The sequence below is a fragment of the Chiloscyllium plagiosum genome, unplaced genomic scaffold (assembly GCF_037043375.1).
Source record: "Chiloscyllium plagiosum isolate Xiang-an unplaced genomic scaffold, Cpla_swu_hap1 HiC_scaffold_8, whole genome shotgun sequence".
Classification (NCBI taxonomy): Eukaryota; Metazoa; Chordata; class Chondrichthyes; order Orectolobiformes; family Hemiscylliidae; genus Chiloscyllium; species Chiloscyllium plagiosum.
This window is the reverse complement of record NW_028270146.1, coordinates 99,445,176-99,468,164: the sequence shown is the minus strand read 5'-3', so window position 1 is coordinate 99,468,164 and position 22,989 is coordinate 99,445,176. Positions and strand designations below refer to the sequence as shown.

Sequence of the window (22,989 nt, the reverse complement as noted above, 5' to 3'; positions counted from 1 at the left end):
ACTTTCTTCACTATCTTATCTACCTGAGACTCCTCTTTCGAGGAGCTATGAACCTGCATTCTGAGGTCTCTTTGTTCAGCATCACTCCCCAGGATCTTACCATTAAGTGTATAAGACCTTCCTGAATTGTCTTTCCAAAATGCAGTACCTCACATTCATCTAAATTAAACTCTTATCTGCCACTCCCCACCCCTTTGGCCCTTCTGATCAAGATCTGCTTGTACTCTGTGGTAACCTTCTTAGCTGTCCAGTACACTCAATTTTGGTGTCATCTGCAAACTTACTAACAGTACCTCCTATGTTCACATCCAAATCATTAATATAAATGACTAAAAGCGGTGGACCCAGCACCAATCCTTGTGGCACACCACTGGTCACAGGCCTCCAGTCTGAAAAGTAACCCTCCTCCATCATCCTCTGTCATCTACTTTCAAGTCAGTTCTGTATCCAAATGGCTAGTTCTCCCTTTATTCCGTGTGATCTAACCTTGATAACCAGTCTACCATGAGGAAATCCATAAAGATCGTGTCCACTGCTCTGCCCTCTTTGTTACGTCTTCAAAAACCTCAATCAGGTTAGTGAGACATGATCCCCCATGCACAAAGCCATGTTGACCATCCCTAATCAGTCTTTGCCTTTCCAAATACATGTACATCCTGTCCCTCAGGATTCCCTCCAACTTGCTCATCACTGATGCCAGGCTCACCGGTCTATAGTTCTCTGGCTTTTCCTTACCAACTTTCTTAAATCGTGGCACCATGTTAGCCAACCTTCAGTCTTCTGGCACTTCACCAGTGTCTATTGATGACACAGATATTTCAGCAAGGAGTCTAGCAGTCACTTTCCTAGCTTCCCACAGAGTTCTAGGATACACATGATTGGGTCCTAGGATTTATCCACCTTTATGTATTTTAAGACATCCAGCGCCACCACCTCTGTAATATGGATATTTTTCAAGATGTCATCATCTATTTCCCCACATTCTATATTTTCCATGTCCTTCAAAAGTAAATACTAATGCAAAATACTCATTTAGTATCTCCCCCATCTCCTGTGGCTCCACACTTGCTGATCTTTGAGGGGCCTTATTTTCTCCTTAGTTACCTCTTTGTCCTTAATGTGTTTATAAAATCCCTTTGGATCCTCCTTAACCCTATTTGCCAAAGCTATCTCATGCCCCCTTTCTGCCCTCCTGATTTCTCTTTTAAGGATATTCCTACTGTCTTTTAAACTCTAAGGATTCACTCAATCTATCTGTCTATACCTGACATATGCTTCCTTTTCCTTGACCAAAACCTCAATTTCTCTAGTCATCCAGAATTCCCTGCACCTACCAGCTTTGCCTTTCACCCTAACAGAAATATACCGTCTCATTTTTGTAGGCTTCCCATTTTCCAGCCATCCCTTTACCTGCGAGCATCCACATACAGTCAGCTTTTGAAAGTTCTTGCCTAATACTGTCAAAATTGGCCTTCCTCTAATTTAGAACTTTTGTTTGTAGATTCTGTATATCCTTTTCCATCACTCTTTTAAGATATTAGAGTTATGGTCGCTGGCCCCAAAGTGCTCCCGCACTGACACCTCAGTCACTTCCCCTGCCTTATTTCCCAAGGGTAGGTCAAGTTTTGCACCTTCTCTAGTAGGTACATCCACGTACTGGATCAGAAAGTTTTCTCGTACACACTTAACAAATTCTTCTCCATGTAAACCCTTAACACTATGGTAGTCCCAGTTTGTGTTCGGAAAGTTAAAATCCCCCTCCCATTTACCACCCTGTTGTTCTCGCACATAACTGACTTCTCTTTACAAATTTGTTTGCAATTTCTCACTTCCACCCAAATAACTTCCCTGGATGTATTCACAGGAATATCCGTAATGTTAACCTTTATCAAAAATGCCACTCCATCTCTTCTCTTGCCCCCTCTTTGTCATTCCTATAGCATTTGTATCCTGGAACATTAAACTGCCAGTCCTGTTCTCCCCTGAGCCATGTCTCTGTATTTGCTATGATATCCCAGTCCCATGTTCCCGACCATGTCCTGAGTTCATCTGCCTTCCCTGTTAAGCCTCCTGCATTGAAATAAATACAGTTTAATTTACCTTGTTCTTTGTTCCTGCCTGCCCTTTGTGCCATGTAATACAATCATAGCTGATTTTATTTCAACCTCAACTCCACTTTCCTGCTCACTGTCCATAACCCTTTAAACCTGTTAAGAATTAAAGATGTGTCTGTCTTCTCCTTAAATTTATTCAGTGTGCTGTTGTCCAGTTGCACTCTGGAGTAGTAAATTACACAGATCACAACTTTGTGAAAGTAATTTCTCCTCATCCCTGTTTTAAATCTGCTACACCTGGTAAGTGTAAATACCTGAAGAGTAGGGATAAATGGGTATTTTTCTGGTTGGCGATCAGTGACTCATAGTGTGCCTTAGCGATCAGTGTTGGGACAGCAATTATGTACAACTTATATAGATGATTTTGAGTTGGGAACCAACTGTAGTGTGTTAGAGGTCACAGATGATGCTGAGTGGTAAAGCAAACTGTGAAGAGGACATTGAAAGTCTGTCGAGGGACGGAGGTTAAGTGAGTGGGCAAGAGTCTGGCAGATGGAGTACAATATTGATAACTGTGAGGTCATCCAGGAATAACAGCAAAATGGATTAGTATTTAAATGGTGAAAAATTGCAGCATGTTGCTGTGCAGAGGGAACTGGATGTCCTTGTGCACAATCACAAGAAGTTGGTTTGGAGGTGCAGCAGGTAATTAAGATCTTTGAGGCCAATTGGATATAGAGTCATAGAGATGTACAGCATGGACACAGACTCTTCGGTCCAACCCGTCCATGCTGACCAGATATCCCAACCGAATCTAGTCCCACCTGCCAGCACCCGGCCCATATCCCTCCAAACCCTTCCTATTCATCCAAATGCCTCTTAAATGTTGCAATTGTACCAGCCTCCACCAAATCCTCTGGCAGCTCATTCCATACACATACTACCCTCTGCGTGAAAAAGTTGCCCCTTAGGTCTCTTTTATATCTTTTCCCCTCTCACCCTAAACCTATGCCCTCTAGTTCTGGACTCCCTGACCACAGAGAAAAGACTTTGTCTTTATCCTATCCATGACCCTCATAAATTTTGTAAATCTCTATAAGGTCACCCCTCAGCCTCCGACGCTCCAGGGAAAACAGCCCTTGCCTGTTCAGCCTCATCCTATAGCTCAAATCCTCCAACCCTGGCAACATCCTTGTAAATCTTTTCTAAACCCTTTCAAGTTTCACAACATCTTTCCGATAGGAAGGAGACGAGAATTGCACGCAATATTCCAACAGTGGCCTAACCAATGTCCTATACAGCCGCAACATGACCTCCCAACTCCTGTACTCAATACTCTGACCAATAAAGGAAAGCATACCAAATGCTGCCTTCACTATCCTATCTACCTGCCACTCCACTTTCAAGGAGCTGTGAACCTGTACTCCAAGGTCTTTGTTCAGCAACTCCCTCAGACCTTCCCATTAAGTGTATAAGTCCTGCTAAGATTTGCTTTCCCAAAATGCAGCACCTCTCATTTATATGAATTAAACTCCATCTGCCACTTCTCAGCCCATTGGCCCATCTGGTCAAGATCCTGTTGTAATGTGAGGTAACCTCCACTCACTGCAATGCTGCTGTGTTCACCAAACTGCATTCCAAGGAATGGAATCTTGCAGGTTTGTATGGCTCACCAATTATTGGATAAGCCTTCTGACTGAAAGTAGTGAGGATCCTCATAAGCTTTTTTTTTTGCGGTAAAATTTCTGAAATTGCATGCAAATAATGTAAAACAGATTCTATTTCTTAACTTGTGAATGTCCTGTTTGTTTCAGTGGAGATCCTTGATGGTTTGCCCACCAGATCCATGAATAAATCAGCAAATAACAAGTAGGTGACAGCTTGCTCATTTGCAAGCTTTTCTCGTTTTAACTCCAATTACCCAAAAACCCACAATTGCTGTTATAGCACTCCTTATGCTGTATTTTACTGACTGAATGTTGTACTTTTAAAGTTTCACTGATCAAATCCAGTCTAGTCTACCATGGTCTGAGCATTTTGAGTAGCTTACGTTTCTAGTATTATTCAGCAACCCAGTAATGGCAGAAGAGTATACCTTGTGCAGAGATATAACCATCCTTTTCTATCCTCAAAGACCCACAGCCACACTGAATTATTCCTTGAAATTATGCAGAGTTTTTTTTATTATTCTCCACAATGGCTGCTTTTGCAATGACTGAAATTACCATTTGATTAGATTAGATTACCTACAGTGTGGAAACAGGCCCTTCGGCCCAACAAATCCACACCGACCCTCCGAAGAGAAACCCACCCCCACTATATTTACCCCTGACTAATCCACCTAACACTACGGGCAATTTAGCATGGCCAATTCACCTAACCTGCACATCTTTGGACTGTGGGAGGAAACTGAAGCACCCAGAGGAAACCCACGCAGACATGGGGAGAATGTGCAAACTCCACACAGACAGTTGCCCAAGGTGGGAATTGAACCTGGGTCCCTGGCAGACTGATTCTGACATCTTTAGTATCATCACTTATAATCAAACAACTGCCAAGTGTCTCAGCTTTGGAATTGTTCCTGACTTTTTTCTCGAATCAGCCCTCTTTATTTGAAGTACACCACAAAACCAACACTCGTATGTTGGAGAAACGCAGTAGATCTAGCAATACCTGTGGAAAGAGAAACAAACTTGACATTTTGAGTCCAGTATTACTCTTCTTCTGAACCTGTTCAGAATCTACTTATTTTTAATATATATTTTTATTAAACTTTTCTTTCTTTACAAAGCCATAAAAAAAATTACAACACCGGTAAACATTATTCTATATACATATAACAACGAAAAGAGAGAAAAGGAAAAAAACCACAACAGCAACAGTACACCCAAAATACAACTATACTTACGTACAAAACAGACAAATCAATAAAGGTCATTAATGAACAAGCAAAACAGTCCAACACAACAAAACTTTAGCTCTCTACCTCCAAGAGCACTAAGTATTGTGCTTAAAATATTCGGAATTCTTCCTTGAAGGACATCAAGTACACTAAATCCGTGATTACACGGAAGCCCTAGTTAAAATGGCAGATAAATGTGCACCCAAGAAATCCAGAAAGGGCTGCCGTGTCCTATAGGAATTTTATTTTCTGGTGCATGATTTTTGTGAAAACATCCAGAAAGATAAGTTCCATAAAGGGGGGGGGGGGGGGGGGGAGGAGAAGGAGAGAAAGAGTTAAAATAAATTTTTCCTTGCGCATAAAGTGAGGATATTAATAAGTTCTTTTTTCCCCATGTCCATCCAAAAAGGGTATATTGGGTAGGCCCAGGAGGAGAGAGGTTAACCTCTGCCCTCAAGACCCTCTCTATAACCCGTGCCACAGAACTCCAATATGCACCGAGCCTGTGACAGGACCAGAAACAATGAGTGAGAGTACCGATGTTTACCTTACATTTAGGACAAAAGGGGGATGCTCCCACCTTAGAGCTTGAGGGATAGTATGGGGTGTGATGGAGCCTATGCAAGTCTTTAGCTGTATGGCATGGGTCCTATTACAAATTGAGATCTTCCTCGCATTATCATGGATGTTCTCTCTTCCCCCCCCCCCCCCCCCATGCCTCCATAGAAATGTGGACCCTTAATTCCCTTTCTCAAACCTACAAAGCTGCTCAACGTCTTCTGAAGGATCACCCCCCAGAAAATGATAAAGCATACTAATAGAGAGAGTACTTTTAGCATAAAGTACCGTCTTCTCCATAATAGATCTGGAGGGGTTAGTCAAGAGCGTGGTCCCTTTCTGAATAAAATCCCTGACCTGAAAAAAAGCAGATAAGGTCTTTGCTAACTAAACTATATTTACGAATTATTTGGTCACCTTCAAACCTTCAAATTCACCTTCAAATAAATCACCAAAACAGGAGATTCTCCTCACTGCCCAAACTTTAAATCCGGGGTCTGTTACCTCCGGTTGAAAACCCAGCAGATCCGCAATGGGGTAAAAAATGACATTTTGGAATTATTACCCTCCCTCTGCCGCATTATGCCTTAACAGTATTAATAACATTCAGATTATGGCAATATTCCATGACCATATTCATTTTATCTCCGAATAAAAAGCAGGTGAGGTGACATCTGGGAGGCCTAGAATCTATTTTAGCAGTTGCCTCCCTCTCCTCCCCATATTTTCTTCAGTGAAATATGTAGTATTATAAAAGGCTTAGAATGTAAGTGAATGGGACAATGGTGGTAATGTCACTTGACTCATTTAGAGACTTTTGAGGGGGCATAATTTCAGATTCCATATCTGGAGTTCTAAAACTCGTCTTTGATTATTTATAGTTTTTATTGGGAACGTAAAGACCTACTTCCATTAGTCTGAGAGGTCAATAGCCAGGAGACATGGATTGAATGTAATTGGAAAATAATGGAGGAGTAATTATTTTTTATTCATTCATAAACCATTGATGTCGCTGCTGGCCAGCATTTATTGCTTGTCCCCTATTGTTGTCACCCACAGGGTGGTGTATCTTTGAATCTCACTGTCTGGAAGAATCGCAGAGACAGAAACACTCATCACGTTTTAGAAAACAAAAATTGTGAACATGGTTGTGGTGCTGTAACCTACAATGTTATAGACCAAGACCTGGAAGGTCAGATTAGACTGAGTAACTCTCTTTAGACTGATGAGAACATAATGAAATGAATAGCCTCATGTTTTGTATGCTCTTGTCTCCAGTCTTGAAGTTCCTGCCCCTCCTCAGATATATTTGCAGCAAACTTAATGTTATCTTGTTGAGTGCCTGTCTTGATAAAGTACTATAGCACACTATTTACAATTTGTCACTTCTCTATTATGAATATCATGTTAACTTTGAGTAGGATGAAAGTCCGGAGCCCCTATGGTTACTAGTCTGTTGAAAAGGTCCTTTAATCAAACTTCAGAATCATTGGTGTAAGCTATCGAGCAATGGCTATTTTTCTCACTACAAGAAAAGAATAGACCGGATTGAAAAGTTGAAGTTCTAAATTGGAGGATGGCTAATTTTGATAGTATTAGTCAAGAATTTTCAAAAGCTGATTGGGGGTAGATGTTCACAGGTAAAGGGACTGCTGGAAAATGGGAAGCCTTCAAAATTTAGATAATAGGAGTCCAGAGACAGTGTATTCCTGTTAGGAAAGGCTGATAGGTATAGAGAATGCTGGATGACCAGAGAAGTTAAGGTTTTGGTTAAGAAAAAGAAAGAAGCATATGTCGGGTCTGGACAGGAGAGATCAAGTGAGGGAAATCAGGAGGGCAAAAAAAGGGACATGAGATAGCATTGGCAAATAGAATTAAGGAGAATCCAAAGGGTTTTTAAAAGTACATTAAGGGCAAAAGGGTAACTGGGGAAAGAACAGGGCCCCTCAAAGATAAGCAAGGCAGCCTATGTGTGGAGCCGCAGGAAATGGGGGTAGATATAAAATGGGACAAGTATATTGCATCAGTATTTACTGTGGAGAAGGACAGGGAAGATATAGAATGTGGGAAAATAGATGGTGACATCTTGAAAAATCTCCATATTACAGGGGAGGAAGTGCTGGATGTCTTGAAATGCATAAAATTGGATAAATCGCCAGGACCTGATCAGGTGTAGTGTCAAGAATATGGTGCTGGAACAGCACAGCAGGTCAGGCAGCGTCCAAGGTGTACACTCTAACTCTGTGGGAAGCTCAGGAAGTGATTGCTCGGCCCCTTGCTGAGATATTTATATCATCAGTAGTCACAGGTGAGGTACTGTAAGACTGGAGGTTGGCTAAGATGGTTAGGAAAAGCCAGGGAATGATCAACCAGTGAGCCTTACACATTGGTGGTGGGTAAGTTGTTGGAGAAAACTCTGAGGGACAGGATGTACATGTATTTGGAAAGGCAAGGACTGATTAGGGATAGTCAGCACAGCTTTGTGTATGGGAAATTGTCTCACGAACTTGATTGAGTCTTTTTTTGAAGAATTAACAAAGAGGATTGATGAGGGCAGAGTAGTGGACGTGATCTATATGGACTTCAGTAAGGCATTTGACAAGTTTATGGGAGACTGGTTAGCAAGGTTAGATCACATGGAATTATAGGGAGAACTAGACACTTGGATACACAACTGGCTTGAAGGTAGAAAAAGAGGGTGGTGGAGGGTTGCCTTTCAGACTGGAAGTCTGTGACCAGTGGTGTGCCACAAGGATCTGGGTCCACTACTATTCATCGTGTATATAAATGATTTAGATCTGACAAAAGGAGGTACAGTTAGTAAGTTTGCAGATGACACCAAAATTGGAGTTGTAGTGGACCTTCAGACTTCAGATGGGCTGAGGAGTGTCAGATGGAGTTTAATTTAGATAAATGTGAGGTGCTGCATTTTGGAAAAGCAAATCTGAGCAGGACTTCTACACGTTTATGGTAAGGTTCTGGGGAGTGTTGCTGAACAAAGAGACCTTGGAGTGCAAGTTCATAGCTCCTTGAAAGTGGAGTCGCAGTTAGATAGGATAGTGAAGAAGGCGTTTGGTATGCTTTCCTTTATTGGTCAGAGTATTGAGTGCAGGAGTTGGAAGGTCATGTTGCGGCTGGACATGACATTGTTTGGGCCACTGTTGGAATATTGCGTGCAATTCTGGTCTCCTTCCTATCGGAAAGATGTTGTGAAACTTGAAAGGGTTCAGAAAAGATTTACAAGGATGTTGCCAGGATTGGAGGATTTGAGTTATAGGGAGAGGCTGCATAAGTTGGGGCTGTTTTCTGTGGAGTATCGGAGGCTAAGGGGTGACCTTACAGAGGTTTATGAGGAGCATGAATAGGATAAATAGACCTATAGATAAAATTTTCCCTGGGGTGGGAATACACAATACTCCACATATGGTTTCTTTAGTGCCCTCTTTAACTGAAGCATGGCTGCATACCTTTGTTTAGTTCTCCTTCCGTAAATCATAGCAATCTATTAGAATTCCTAATTACTTGCTATATCGAATTTTAACCTGGGGTGGGGTGTTCAGAATGAGGGTATTGGTTTAGGGTGAGAGGGGAAAGAAAAAGCAGAAACCTCAGGGGCAACATTTTCGCACAAAAGATGGTGTATGTATGGAATGAGCTGCCAGAGGAAGTGGTGGAGACTGGTACAACTACAATATTTTAAAATGCATCTGGGTGGGTATATGAATAGGAACGGTTAAAAGGGATCTGGCCAAGTGCTGGCAAATGGGACTAGATTGGTTTAGATATCTGGTTGACATGGACAAGTTGGACCAAAGGGTCTGTTTCTGTGCTGTACACCTCTATGATTCTCTGACTAATTCTCAGGCGAATCAATTCAAACACACCAAAAAAATTGAATGAGGCTTCATGAAATTTCTTTTTGAAGATATGAACAAGGCACAAGAGCAGGTTATTTCGTCCCTGTTCTTTCATCTGAAAGGTCATAGTTGGTTTGATTATATCCTGGAATCTACTTTTTTGTGTACTTTGACCTTTCACCACTTGTTTAACATATATCCATCTCTGCCTTAAAAATATTCAAGGCTCTGCTTTCAGAAGAGTTCCAAAGAATCATGACGCTCAGAATATTTTAAGTGCGTGACCCTGATATTTAAGTGACCCCAAATTCTTGATTCTCCTAGAAAACAGAACACCCTCTCCATCAACCCTGTCTTAAAGACCCCTCTGCTTCTTAATTGTTTCAATCAAACCACCTCTTACTCTTCTAAACTCCAACGAATACAAACCTATTCCTGTCTGCCATTCCAAGTAGTACTCTGTTAAACCTCTGAAATGGTTTCAATGCATTTACATCCTTCTTCAAGTAAGGTGATTAGTACTATACACAATACTCCACATATGGTTTCCTTAGTGCCCTCTTTAATTGAAGCATGGCTGCATATCTTTGTTTAGTTCTCCTTACCGTAAATCATAGCAATCTATTAGAATTCCTAATTACTTGCTATATCGAATTTTAACCGTTGGTGATTCATGCACTAGAACATACAGATCCCTGTGCATCTCCAGGCTCTGGAGTCCTTCTTCAATTAGATAATAAACTTCTTTTTCATTCCTCCTGACTAAATGGACAATTTCATACTTTCCCACTTCATGTTCTATTTGCCAGGTTTTTGCCCACTCTCTTACTTGTATCTTTTTATTTTAAACCATCTCGCGTGCTTTCAAAGCTTAGTTTCCTACTATCTTGAGTCATCAGTAAACTTGGCAGCCAAACATCCTGTCCCTTCATCCATGTCATTTCTGTAAATCCTAAACAACTGAGGCACCAGCACCTATCCCTCTGCCACAACATTCTTTTCAGCTGGGCAAGATGTAATGATCCATTTATGCCTAATCCCTGCTTCATGTTCGCCAGCCAATCTGGTATCCATGTCATTAAACTAGCCCCTCCCCAAAGCCATCAAATCATACTTCGCACACTCACTTTTATAGTCACTTTATCAAATGCCTTCTGCTTTGTTGCACTCAAAAACTGGCAACCTTTTCTCGGGTAGATGACAGTATAGCTGTTCAGCCAGCCATCTGAAAGTTCATGGCATCTCCAACTCGCAGCTTTTCTCAAGAAACTGTGGTTCACACAGGGTCTTTTCTTGGATCTAATTCAATAATTCCTAAGAGTGAGCTTGTCTTTTTTTTGGAATTGTGACTAAGTTTAGCTACTTTTGCCTCCAATTTTTAACATACTAAGAAGTTCTGGATTCAGGGCTTCAGGTATATTTCAGTAGACCACTATGGGAATGTTGCACAGTTAGGGATGCCATTTTTCAGATGAGATGCTAAACTGTGGCCCTGGATGTCCTTACAAATAAATGGATGTACAAGATCCAACAATACTATTATCAAGAAGAGGTTCATTGACGAGTTCATATTTACCCCTCCACGATCAGAATTTTAAAGTAGAAACAGATTATCTGATCATTATTGCTGCGTGTAATTTTGTACGAGGTTGCTGCATGTATTTTTTGCAACTTTTAAAGTGTTTTGAGACATCCAACACTTGGGAAGAGCGCTACAAAAATGACTTTTTATAACAAATTTATTAATGTTGTCCAGGCATGTGTTGTATAAATATTAATCCCTGCTTTATTGAAACTGGTGAGAGAACAGATGTAATTTATCCAGTTTTGAGAAGACATGTAGCTCAGGTTGAGGCTCTGAATGTAATTTTGCTTGCTGAGCTGTAAGGTTCGTTTTCAGACATTATAACATCATCACTGAGCCTCCAGTGAAGCACTGGTGTTAAGTCCCGCTTTCTATTTAATGTGTTTACATTTCCTTGGGTTAGTGATGTCCTTTTCTGTTTTTTTTTCCCAGAGGGTGGTAAATGGGGTACAAGTCAATGTGTGTGCTGATAGAGATCCAGTTGGAATGCCATGCTTCTAGATATTTTTGCGCATGTCTCTGTTTGGCTAGTCATGGGATGGATGTGTTATCCCAGTCAGTGTGGTGTCATTCCTCATCCATATGTGAGGATACTAGTGAGAGTTGGGTCATTTTTTGGGTCTAGTTGATGTTCATGTATCCTGGTGGATAGTCTTCTGCCTGTTTGTCCAATGTAGTGTTTGTTACAGTTCTTGCAATGTATTTTGTAAATGACGTTATTTTTGCTTGTTGTCTCTGTAGGATCTTTCAAGTTAATTAGCTGCTGTTTAGTGTGCAGCTGGGTTTGTGGGCAACCATGATGCTAAGAGGTCTGAGTAGTCTGGCAGTCATTTCTTCTGGGTTTGGCTAGGGTATTAGGGCAGGTTTTGTCTGCTTGTTTGGGTTTATTGCTGAGAAACTGGCAGACTGTGTTCATTGGTTACCGTTATTTTTGAATACACTGTACAAGTGATTTTACTCTGCTCTTCATAATTCCTGTGTGCTGCAGTGTATGATGCCTCATTAAAATGTTCTAATGCAGCTTCGCTTGTGCTATTGGGATAATTGCTTCTATAGTTCAGTATCTGGTCCATCTGTGGTGTTTTCCCATAGACGTTGGTTTGAAGTTTCCCATTGACTGTTCACTCTACTGTGACATCTAGGAATGGTAGTTTGTTGTTTTCTTCCTCTTGTGAATTTTATGCTTGTAAGGATATCTTTGGTCTTGAAGGTTTCCTCGAATTTGTTTTGTTTAGTGATGGCAAAGGTGTCATCCACATAGTGGACCCAAAGTTTGATGGATGGCTTGCAAAGCTGTTTATTTGAGTCTGCATTACTGCTTCTGCTAAGAATCCTGATATGAGATACTATGGGTGTTCTGTTGGTTTGTCTGTAGGTTTTGTTGTTGAAGGTGAAGTGGGTGGTAACGTATAGGTCCACTAGCTTGACGATATTATTCTTGCTGATGAAGTTGGTGGTAAATGGTGTCACTGCACACTGCAGCACAGAGGAACTACGGCGTATTCAAAAAGAGAGAGTACCCAATGAACACAGTCTGCAGATTTCTCTGCAACAAACCCAAACAAGCAGATAAAACACTCTCTGAAACCCTCGGCCATGTCCCTTATATCAAAGACATCTCAGAAATGACTGCAGGCTACTCTGACATCTTGGCATCATGGTAACCCACGAACCCACCAGCATACTAAAACAGTAGATAATGAACTTAAAATATCCTATACAGACAACAAGCAAAACTAACATCATTTACAAAATACCTTGCAAGAGCTAGAACAAAAGCTACATTGGACAAACAGGCAGAAAACTAGCCACCAGGATCTATGAACATCAACTAGCCACAAAAAGACATGACCCACTGTCACTAGTATCCTTACAGACAGATGAGGAAGGACACCACTTCGGCTGGAACAACACATCCATCCTTGGAAAAGCCAAACAGAGACACATGAGAATTGCTAAAAGCATGGTATTCCAACTGGAACTCCATCAAACACATTGGCTTGGATCCCATCTACCACCTTCTGGAAAATATGAACAGGAAATGACATCGTCCAACATAGGGAAGACATAAACACAGGAAATGACAACACCAATCCAAGGTAACCTAGACACAAATAGAAAGTGGGACATAACACCAGCACTTCACTGGAGACTCACTGATGATGTTACCAGGTGACAAAACGTCTCAAAGTGAACCTTCCAGCTCAGTGAGTGAACTTAGATCCCAGTATAAATTATTCCTAACCTTTTGCATTAAATAAAGTGGAAAACACTGAAAATCATGTTTTTGTGTTTCTGTTTTGAAGTGATTCGAGGGATAAACTGGAGGACACAACTATAGAGAACGATTTTGGAGAGCAACGTTTTTCAGGTACTTTAACAAATTGGCTTTCCAGATCTTTTGTATGTAGGCACCCACTCAGTGAAGTTGAGTGACAGCACAAGGATATAACCCACCTGGTCCTCAGCTTCCACCCCACCAAATCCGGATAGAACACGTTATCCTTCGCCATTTCCAATATCTTCAGTCAGACCCCACCACAACAGATATATTTCCCTCCCCAGCTCTGTCAGCATTTCGCAGAGACCATTCCCTCCATGGCTGCCTCATTAGGTCCACACACCCCAACAACCTACCTTCCACTCCTGGCACCTTCCCTTGCCACTTCAAGTGGTGTAAAACCTGCACCTGCACCTCACCCTCCCCTCCAACCAAAGCCCCAAAGGATGCTGAGATTTTCCTGCACATCTAAACATGTTACTGTGTCTGTTGCTCTTGATGTGGTCTCTTGAACACTGGGGAGACAGGATGCCAAATCGTGGAACGTTTGAGAACGCCTGATTCGTGCACCAAAACAACATCCCATTGCCCTGTGGCTGACCTGAGAGAGAGAGAGTGAGAACCTGCACAGTTACCGCCTTTGCTGTTTGAATTCGTGTATCGCTGGACATCGGAGTACATCTGGGAAAATTAACAAACAGTGAAATTCACAACTAATCTTGGAGGAACTGTTGGGCGAAGTTCACAGCACAGAATCAGATAAGTTCATGGTTGTTTTAAGTCTGTCCAAGAGAGAGGCTGCAGTAGTGAGTACAGTGGATTCTTTCTTGATTATATGTTTTTGGAGATAAGTCTCTTGATTAAACTTAAAATATAAGCCATAGCTATTAATTTAACCGGGGGCAGTGTTTGTAGATGAATAAGACCGTGTTACTTTCTGGGTCTGTAGATTGTGAAGGAGCAAAACTGGTCTTTGCAGTGATATGTACTACTTGTCAGATGTGGGAGCTTAAAGAAAGTTTAAGGGTTACTGTGGCATATATCTGCCATAAATGCTGTTGGATGCGAATCTTATCGGATTGAGTTGATTGGTTGAAGAGACAGATAGAAGCGATGAGGAATCTGCAACAGCAATAGTATGTGATGGATGGCAGTTATAGTAAGGGGGGGACAGTCTCAGATACAGTCACATAGATGGGTTAACTCCAGGAAGGGTGAGAGAGGTTGGCACCTAGGACAGAAGTCTTTTGTGGATGTACCCATTTCAAACAGATATGCTGTTTTGGAAAATGTAAGGGGTGATGGATTCTCAGGGGAAACAGCCAAGTTTCTGGTATTGAGACTGGCTCTAATGCAACGAGGGGTACGTCGGCTTCCAAGAGATCAATTGTGTTAGGGGATTCTGTAGTCAGAGGTACAGACAGACGTTTCTGTGACCAGCAAAAAAACAGGATGATATGTCTATGCCAGGATCAAAGGTGTCTCCAAGAAGGTGCAGAATGTTCTCACGGGCGAGAGGTCATTGTCCACATTGGAACCAACAACATTGGAAGGGAAAAGGTTGAGACTGTGATGGGACATTAGAGAGTTAGGCAGGAATTTAAAAAGGAGGTCCTCAAGGGTAGTAATATCTGGATTACTCCCAGTGCTACGAGCTAGTGAGGGCAGGAATAGGAGGATAGAGCAGATGAATGCATGGCTGAAGAGCTGGTGTATGGGAGAAGGATTCACATTTTTGGATCATTGGAATCTCTTTTGGGGTAGAAGTGACCTGTACAAGAAGGACAGATTGCACCTAAATTGGAAGGGGACTAATATACTGGCAGGGAAATTTGCTGGAACTGCTTGGGAGGATTTAAACTAATAAGGTGGGGTGGGTAGGACTCAGGGAGATAGTGAGGAAAGAGATCGATCGGAGACAGGTACAGCTGAGAACAGAAGTGAGTCAAACAGTCAGGGCAGGCAGGGACAAGGTAGGACTAATAAATTAAACTGCATTTATTTCAATGCAAGGGGCTTAACAGGGAATGAATTCAAGGCATAGTTAGGAACATGGGACTGGGGTATCATAACAATTACGGAAACATGGCTCAGGGATGGGCAGGACTGGCAGCTTAATATTCCAGGATACAAATGCTACAAGAAGCATAGAAAGGGAGGCAAGAGAGGAGGGGGAGTGGCATTTTTGATAAGGGATAGCATTACAGCTGTGCTGAGGAAAGATATTCCCGGAAATACATCCAGGGAAGTTATTTGGGTTGAACTGAGAAATAAGAAAGGATGATCATCTTATTGGGATTGTATTATAGACCCCCCCCCCCCCAATAGTCAGAGGGAAGTTGAGAAACAAACTTGTAAGGAGATCTCAGCCACTTTTAAGAATAATAGGGTAGTTATGGTAGGGGATTTTAACTTTCCAAACATCGACTGGGACGTTAGTGTTAAACGTTTAGATGGAGAGGAATTTCTTAACTATGTACAAGACAATTTTCTGATTCAGTATGTGGATGTACCTACTAGAGAAGGTGCAATACTTGACCTACTCTTGGGAAGTAAGAAAGGGCAGGCGACTGAGGTGTCAGTGGGGGAGCACTTAGGGGCCAGCAACCATAATTCTATTCATTTTAAAATAGTGATGGAAAAGCATAAACCAGATCTTAAAAGTTGAAGTTCTAAATTGGAGAAAGGCCAATTTTGACGGTATTAGGCAAGAACTTTCGAAAGCTGATTGGAGGCAGATGTTCGCAGGTAAAGGGATAGCTGGAAAATGGGAAGCCTTCAGAAATGAGAGAACAAGAATCCGGAGAAAGTATATTCCTGTCAGGGTGAAAGGGAAGGCTGGTAGGTATAGGGAATGCTGAATGACTAAAGAAATTGAGGGTTCGGTTAAGAAAAAGAAGGAAGCATATGTCAGTTAGAGACAGGATAGATTGAGTGAATCCTTAGAGTATAAAGAAAGTAGGAGTATACTTAAGAGGGAAATCAGGAGGACAAAACGGGGACATGAGATAGCATTGGCAAATAGAATTAAGGAGAATCCAAAGGGCTTTTACAAATATATTAAGGACAAAAGGGTAACTAGGGAGATAATAAAGACCCTCAAAGATCAGCAAGGTGGCCTTTGTGTGGAGCCACAGAAAATGAGGGAGATACTAAATGAATATTTTGCATCAGTATTTACTGTGGAAAAGGATATGGAAGATATAAACTGTAGGGAAATAGGTGGTGACAACTTGAAAAATGTCCAGATTACAGAGGAGGACATGCTGGATGTCTTGAAATGGTTAAAAGTGGATAAACCTCCAGGACCTGATCAGGTGTACCCGAGAACTTTGTGGGAAGCTAGAGAAGTGATTGCTGGGCCTCTTGCTGAGATACTTGTATTATCAATAGTCACAGGTGAGGTGCCGGAAGACTGGAGGTTGGCAAACGTGGTGCCACTGTTTAAGAAGGGCGGTAAAGACAAGCCAGGGAACTATAGACCGGTGAGCCTGACATTGGTGGTGGGCAAGTTGTTGGAGGAAATCCTGAGGGACAGGATGTACATGTATTTGGAAGGGCAAGGACTGATTTGGGATAGTCAACATGGCTTTGTGTGTGGGAAATCACACACTTGATTGAGTTTTTTGAAGAAGTAACAAAGAAGATTGAGGGCAGAGCAATAGATGTGATCTATATGGACTTCAGTAATGCGTTCGACAAGGTTCCCCATGGGAGACTGATTAGCAAGGTTAGACCTCATGGAATACAGGGAGAACTAGCCATTTGGATACAGAACTGGCTCAAAGGTAGAAGACAGAGGTTGCTTTTCAGACTGGAGGCCTGTGACAAATGGAGTGCCACAAGGATCGGTGCTGGGCCCTTGACTTTTTGTCATTTACATAAATGATTTGGATGCGAGCATAAGAGGTACAGTTAGTAAGTTTGCAGATGACACCAAAATTGGAGGTGTAGTGGACAGCGAAGAGGGTTACCTCAGATTACAACAGGATCTGGACCAGATGGGCCATTGGGCTGAGAAGTGGCAGATGGAGTTTAATTCATATAAATGCGAGGTGCAGCATTTTGGGAAAGGAAATCTTAGCAGGACTTCTACACTTAATGGTAAGGTCCTAGGGAGTGTTGCTGAACAAAGAGACCTTGGAGTGCAGGTTCATAGTTCCTTGAAAGTAGAGTCGCAGGTAGATAGGATAGTGAAGAAGGCGTTTGGTATGCTTTCCTTTATTGGTCAGAGTATTGAGTACAGGAGTTGGGAGGTCATGTTGCGGCTGTACAGGACATTGGTTAGGCCACTGTTGGAATATTGCGTGCAACTCTGGTCTTCTTCCTATCGGAAAGATGTTGTGAAACTTGAAAGGGTTCAGAAAAGATTTACAAGGATGTTGCCAGGATTGGAGGGTTTGAGCTATAGGGAGATGCTGAATAGGCTGGGGCTATTTTCCCTGGAGTGTCGGAGGCTGAGGGGTGACCTTATAGAGGTTTAAAAAATTGAGGGGCATGGATAGGATAAATAGACAAAGTCTTTTCTCTGGGTCGGGGAGTCCAGAACTAGAGGGCATAGGTTTAGGATGAAAGATATAAAAGAGACCTAAGGGGCAACGTTTTCACACGAGGGTGGTACGTGTATGGAATGAGCAGCCAGAGGATGTGGTGGAGGCTGGTACAATTGCAACATTTAAGAGGTATTTGGATAGGTATATGAATAGGAAGGGTTTGGAGGGATATGGGCCGGGTGCTGGCAGGTGGGACTAGATTGGGTTGGGATATCTGGTCGGCATGGACGGGTTGGACCGAAGGGTCTGTTTCCATGCTGTACATCTCTGACTCTATGACCACTTCAACACCCTCTCCTCTCTCTTTCCCTTCTCTCCCCAACCCCAACTCCAACTCCTAGCTACTCAATACCTGGAGGAAGAACACCTCTTTCCTCATCCCAGATCCAAACTTCCAACTCAGCACTGCCCTCTTGAACTGTCCTACTTGTCCATCTTTCTTCCCACCTCTCCGCTATGACCTATCACCAATTTCCCCCCCCCTTCCACCTGCGTCTACCTATCGCCTTCCAAACTATTTCACCACCCCTCCCATTTACCTCTCAGCCCCCTTCCTCTTCCACATTCCTGAGAAGGACTTATGTTCGAAATGTCAATTCTTCTGCTCTTCAGATGCTGCCTGACCTACTGTGCTTTTCCAGCACCACACTTTTCAACTCTGACAGCATTATACTGTTGGCTTTGGGAATTGAGAATAAATAGTTACAGTTCTGAAGATAGCAAATCAGTTTACAGCAAATTGTGCCTTTTTTTTTACAAAAACCTTGACTTTTGCAGCATTGAATGGCATGGTGAGCAGATAAATTTATGGTGTGCCTCAATGTAGAACAATGTGAATGAATCATGTTCTGGAAATAAACAAAAACAAATTCCAATGGGCTGGTGTGCAGATACACAATCATTGAAGAAATCGGAGCCATTAAATAACATAGATTATCTTTGGTTTTGTGTCTGGAGATTTAAATTGCATTAAATTTCTTTTAGACCCTTCGGGTCGACTACCCAGGTAGACTAAATGTGTAATTTTGGGAACCACTGTATAAGGAATGTTGTATGACAGAAAAGGTACAATATTGATTGTATTCTGAGATGAGCTGAAATTATCAGTTAGATTGAGACAAACCTGATAAATGTTCTGGATGAAGAACTCATTTGAGCTGCTAAGTTTAAGGAATAGTCTAATAAAACTTGGAGGATTTGTGATTATGATTAGTGATTTATTTCTAGCAGTTAATGAGATGGTAACTTGAAGACTTGAATTAAGATAATTGAGGAAGATCTACAGGACCAATTACAATCTTGGGTGGTTAGAGTATGCAAGTTTGTGATACGTCACTAAAAAAGAAAGACCTTAAAATTGTATTGGCTGTCTGAAAAATGCATTTAAAAGAACACAGTTGGAAGACAGAGTTGGAGAAGAGAAACGTGATCACAGACCTGATCGGGTACAAGTATGGGAAGTTCTGTGAAGTTGATTGGGGAATGTATATGATGTTTATGGATCACTAAAAGCAGCACCTTCTACGCATGTGACTGTCATTTTCCAACGAGCTGATGTGACCTATTCTTTGGTGTTTAGTAATCTGGTTGTTAATGAGGCTGTTCATCGAGCTTTCACAGCGTTGTCAAATTTGCCAGATATTGACACAGCCTTTTTGTGACATTGAAGATCCCAGTGACTGGTAATAGAATTGTAGAAGCCCTGCAACCTATCATGTCTGTGCTCATCATCGAAAACCTATTTACTCCAATTCTACTTCCCTGCACTTGGCTGTAGCCTTGTTTGCTATGGCGTTTCAAGCATTTTATCTAGCAGGTCATAAATGTTGTGATGGTTACTCCCTCTACCGCTCTTTCAAGCACAGAGTTAAGATACTTTCCACCCTCTGGATGAAAACATTCTTCTTTAAATCCCCTCCAAACCACCTTCCATTTACCTTCAATCCATGCTCCCTGACTAAAGGGAAAAGCTTCTTCCCATTTGCCAGATGAATGCCCCCTCATAATTTTATACACTTCGATTAGGTCCTTCCACAACTTTCTCTGCATTCAGGAAAGCAACCTCAGCCTGTTTAGTCTTTTTTTCGTTGCTGAATTGTTCCAACCCAAGCAACCTCCTGATGAATTTCCTGTACATTGTTTCGCATGTAGTCCCATCATTCCCATTGTGTGCATACGGAACCGCACACAGTACTCCTGCTGTGGCCTAAATAATATCTTATACAGCTTCAACATAACCACCTTGTACTTGTATATAGTGCCTTGATTTTTGAGGTCAGGTTTCCCATTGCCTTCTGGGACCCTTGTGTGCAGAGGTGGTGCCCTGCTGCTGAGCTTAGGAGGGCTGGGTTCAAGTCCGACCTGCTGGAGAGATGTCTAACAACATCTCTGAATGAGTTTGGATGAGGAAAATTTCTCTCATGCCACATTAATAACGTAACTAACGTATTGCCTTCAATGAGTGATGGACATGCACGCCAAGGTGACTCTGATCCTTTGTATTTCCTCCAGTCCTACCACTTATTGTTTATGCCTTTGCCTTGGTGTTCCAAAAATGCAAAACTTCACACTTTTTAGGATTAAGTACCATTTGTCACTGTTGTACACATTTGGCCAGTCCATAGAGATCCTTCAGTAAGCCCTCCCAGTTTTTGTGCACTGATCAAACTTCTTGCATTCATATCTAGATCATTAATGTGCACCTCAAACAGCAAGAGACCCAGCACCAAAGACATCACTAGAAAGACTTCCAGTGACAAAAACAAAAATAACCTTCAGTCATCACTTTTCTGCCTCCTGCCACAAAGCAAGTTTGTCAAATTACCCTGGCTGTTATCTCTTTGACCATTCTCCCATGCAAGACCTTGTCAAAAGCCTGACTGAATTCCATGTGGACATGACATTGACCCAATTTATTCTGTTGTTTCCCAGTAGATTTATTATTAAACTTTGCATATTTTGTTGAATGTCAATTCTGTGTAATTCAGACTCCCAAGGAGTTCCTCCCATTATTATTCTCAGATATATTCAGGTCTCTGTCTAACTTGCACTTATCTGCATGAAAATTTTCTTGGACTTGAATCTAGCTTCACATGTTGTTGCTGTAGTCCAGGGTATCAGTAGCTTTGCAAATCAGTGGCTCTGACTAAAATGTTTTTATAGAATGTTTTCCCAGAATGGCTGCCCTAACTCCTATTCCCATAGCAGAGGAGGAGCATTTCCAAACACTGAACATTACCAAAAATACAATCCCCATGCATCAGGCCCTAACTCTGCTCTGATCAGAGCAATGGGTAATGTCAGTTTACAATTTTCTACTCCTCTACCAGCTTTCGGATAATTTCTTTATGCCCCCCAGATACACACGATAAAGGCCATGTAGTTCATTACCCACCAATTAACACCATCTATTTCCTGCCTGTCTCTTCTGTTTTTCTGTCTTCCTGCTCCCATACAACTCAGTTATTCTTTTAAATTATCCCAGGATTTCTGATTCTACCATGTCAGGTAGAAAGATACTCCTTATGTTGATCAACCTATAACAATAAAGCTAATTCAATTCGTTCAATTCAAACTTCTTGAAGTGCACTCTAAAATTGCATTACTTTGTGCTATTTCTGTAGTCCTTCTCGTGTCTCTACAGAAGTACTATTGTCATTTGTCTTGTTTATATACTGAAGTTTGAGGTCGGTCTATAGACACTTGAAGAGTCCTTCCAGGTCTTCAATAATTTGTCCCTTTGACATAAGAGAGCATTCTGTTCTGCTCTAAACTGTTTCCAGGGCTTGGCACTCTCCCTTCAGCTGGAACTTAACAAGGTATTCAAGGACTGTCATGAGCATATAGAACTTGATGTTTACTCCGTATAGTTCAGTATTTTGTTGGCTTTATGAATTCCCCTCAACCTGGTTCCCCTTCTGATATAGAACTTTGTTACCTACCACTTACCCGGGCCTCAGTGCTTATAATTTCATTTAGTGCCTTAAGGGAAAAATTGGTAAACTATTCTCAGTAGAGTAAATGTTTGAGACTAGTATCTCCACAACAACTACTCTTCGTCTGGAAAGAAAGATACATTTGAAAGACACATGACAAAAAGATGATGCTGTTTTGTCCCTTTGTTCTTTTCACCCCATCTCCCCAGCACACACTGCCGCAAGTTCACTTACATGTATGGTATAAATTGTACGCTTGCAATTGCAGGGTTTTAACTGCTATTGATTTCTTTCAGAGTTGGAGGATGAAAGTCTGAAATATATAGTCATCGACCAATTTCATCAAAAGTTTGGTCCTGCTGTAAGTTCACTAATTACAGTATTGTTGCCTTTTCCCTCTGAAAACACTGATCATATATTCAGTTTCATAGGATATTGTCTGTTTCGTGGAACAGGAAAGGTCAGTAATTTTCCAGACCAGCTCTCTCTAAATTAATAGTGATCTGCCCTTTTTTTTTACTATAATTGAAAGAATTTATAATTAAGTTTTCTTATGTCCTGGAGCACGCACTCACTCTGAATAAAGGTGGTAAAAACAATGACTGCAGATGCTGGAAACCAGATTCTGGATTAGTGGTGCTGGAAGAGCACAGCAGTTCAGGCAGCATCCAAGGAGCAGCAAAATCGACATTTCGGACAAAAGGCCTTCCCGAAACGTCGATTTCGCATTCACTCTGAATATATCCCACTGAAGATCCTCAAATCTTCGGACTTTTTATCCAGATGACTATTTGCTTATTTCTGTCCTGAATAGTCAGCATTTGGGAAGCTTTTTGTGAAGATATCTATCACTTACTTAGTACTTATCTGTACATTTCCCAGCAAAAGTGACAATATTGAAATCACAATAATTCTGGCTTTTTTCCTTCACAGGACCAATGCTTGCTCTATTAAGATCACATGATCCAACACACATAAGGGATCGGCTCTTAACACCCAACATTTGACCAGTTTCAGACAGGATAAGACTTGGTCCAACTTTCTCGGGTATCTACAGTTTTCCCTTTAGAATTTCTCATAACTCTATATCCCACTTCCTGACCTTGTCTAGTTCTTTCTTGCAACAGATAAGGATGGTTTTTTGCGCCACCCATGTTGAAAATCTGTTTGGCGTACTTGCCACTTCTGTAGTAAAAGAAAATGTTGTTTCACGTTTCAATTCTTTTGATTTCCTTTGTTCTCTTAACCTTTATTTGTATATTTA

General features: G+C 41.5%; 1 protein-coding gene across 1 annotated transcript in view; it reads left to right on the top strand.

The window, feature by feature from the left end:
• Positions 1-22,989, top strand: part of exd1 (exonuclease 3'-5' domain containing 1) — a 53,470-nt gene that overhangs the window by 6,320 nt on the left and 24,161 nt on the right. The window contains exons 3-5 of the mRNA XM_043698305.2: positions 3,869-3,923; positions 13,263-13,327; positions 22,022-22,086. Of these exons, the coding sequence (XP_043554240.1) occupies positions 3,869-3,923; positions 13,263-13,327; positions 22,022-22,086 (185 nt within the window). The remainder of the gene's footprint in view (positions 1-3,868; positions 3,924-13,262; positions 13,328-22,021; positions 22,087-22,989) is intronic.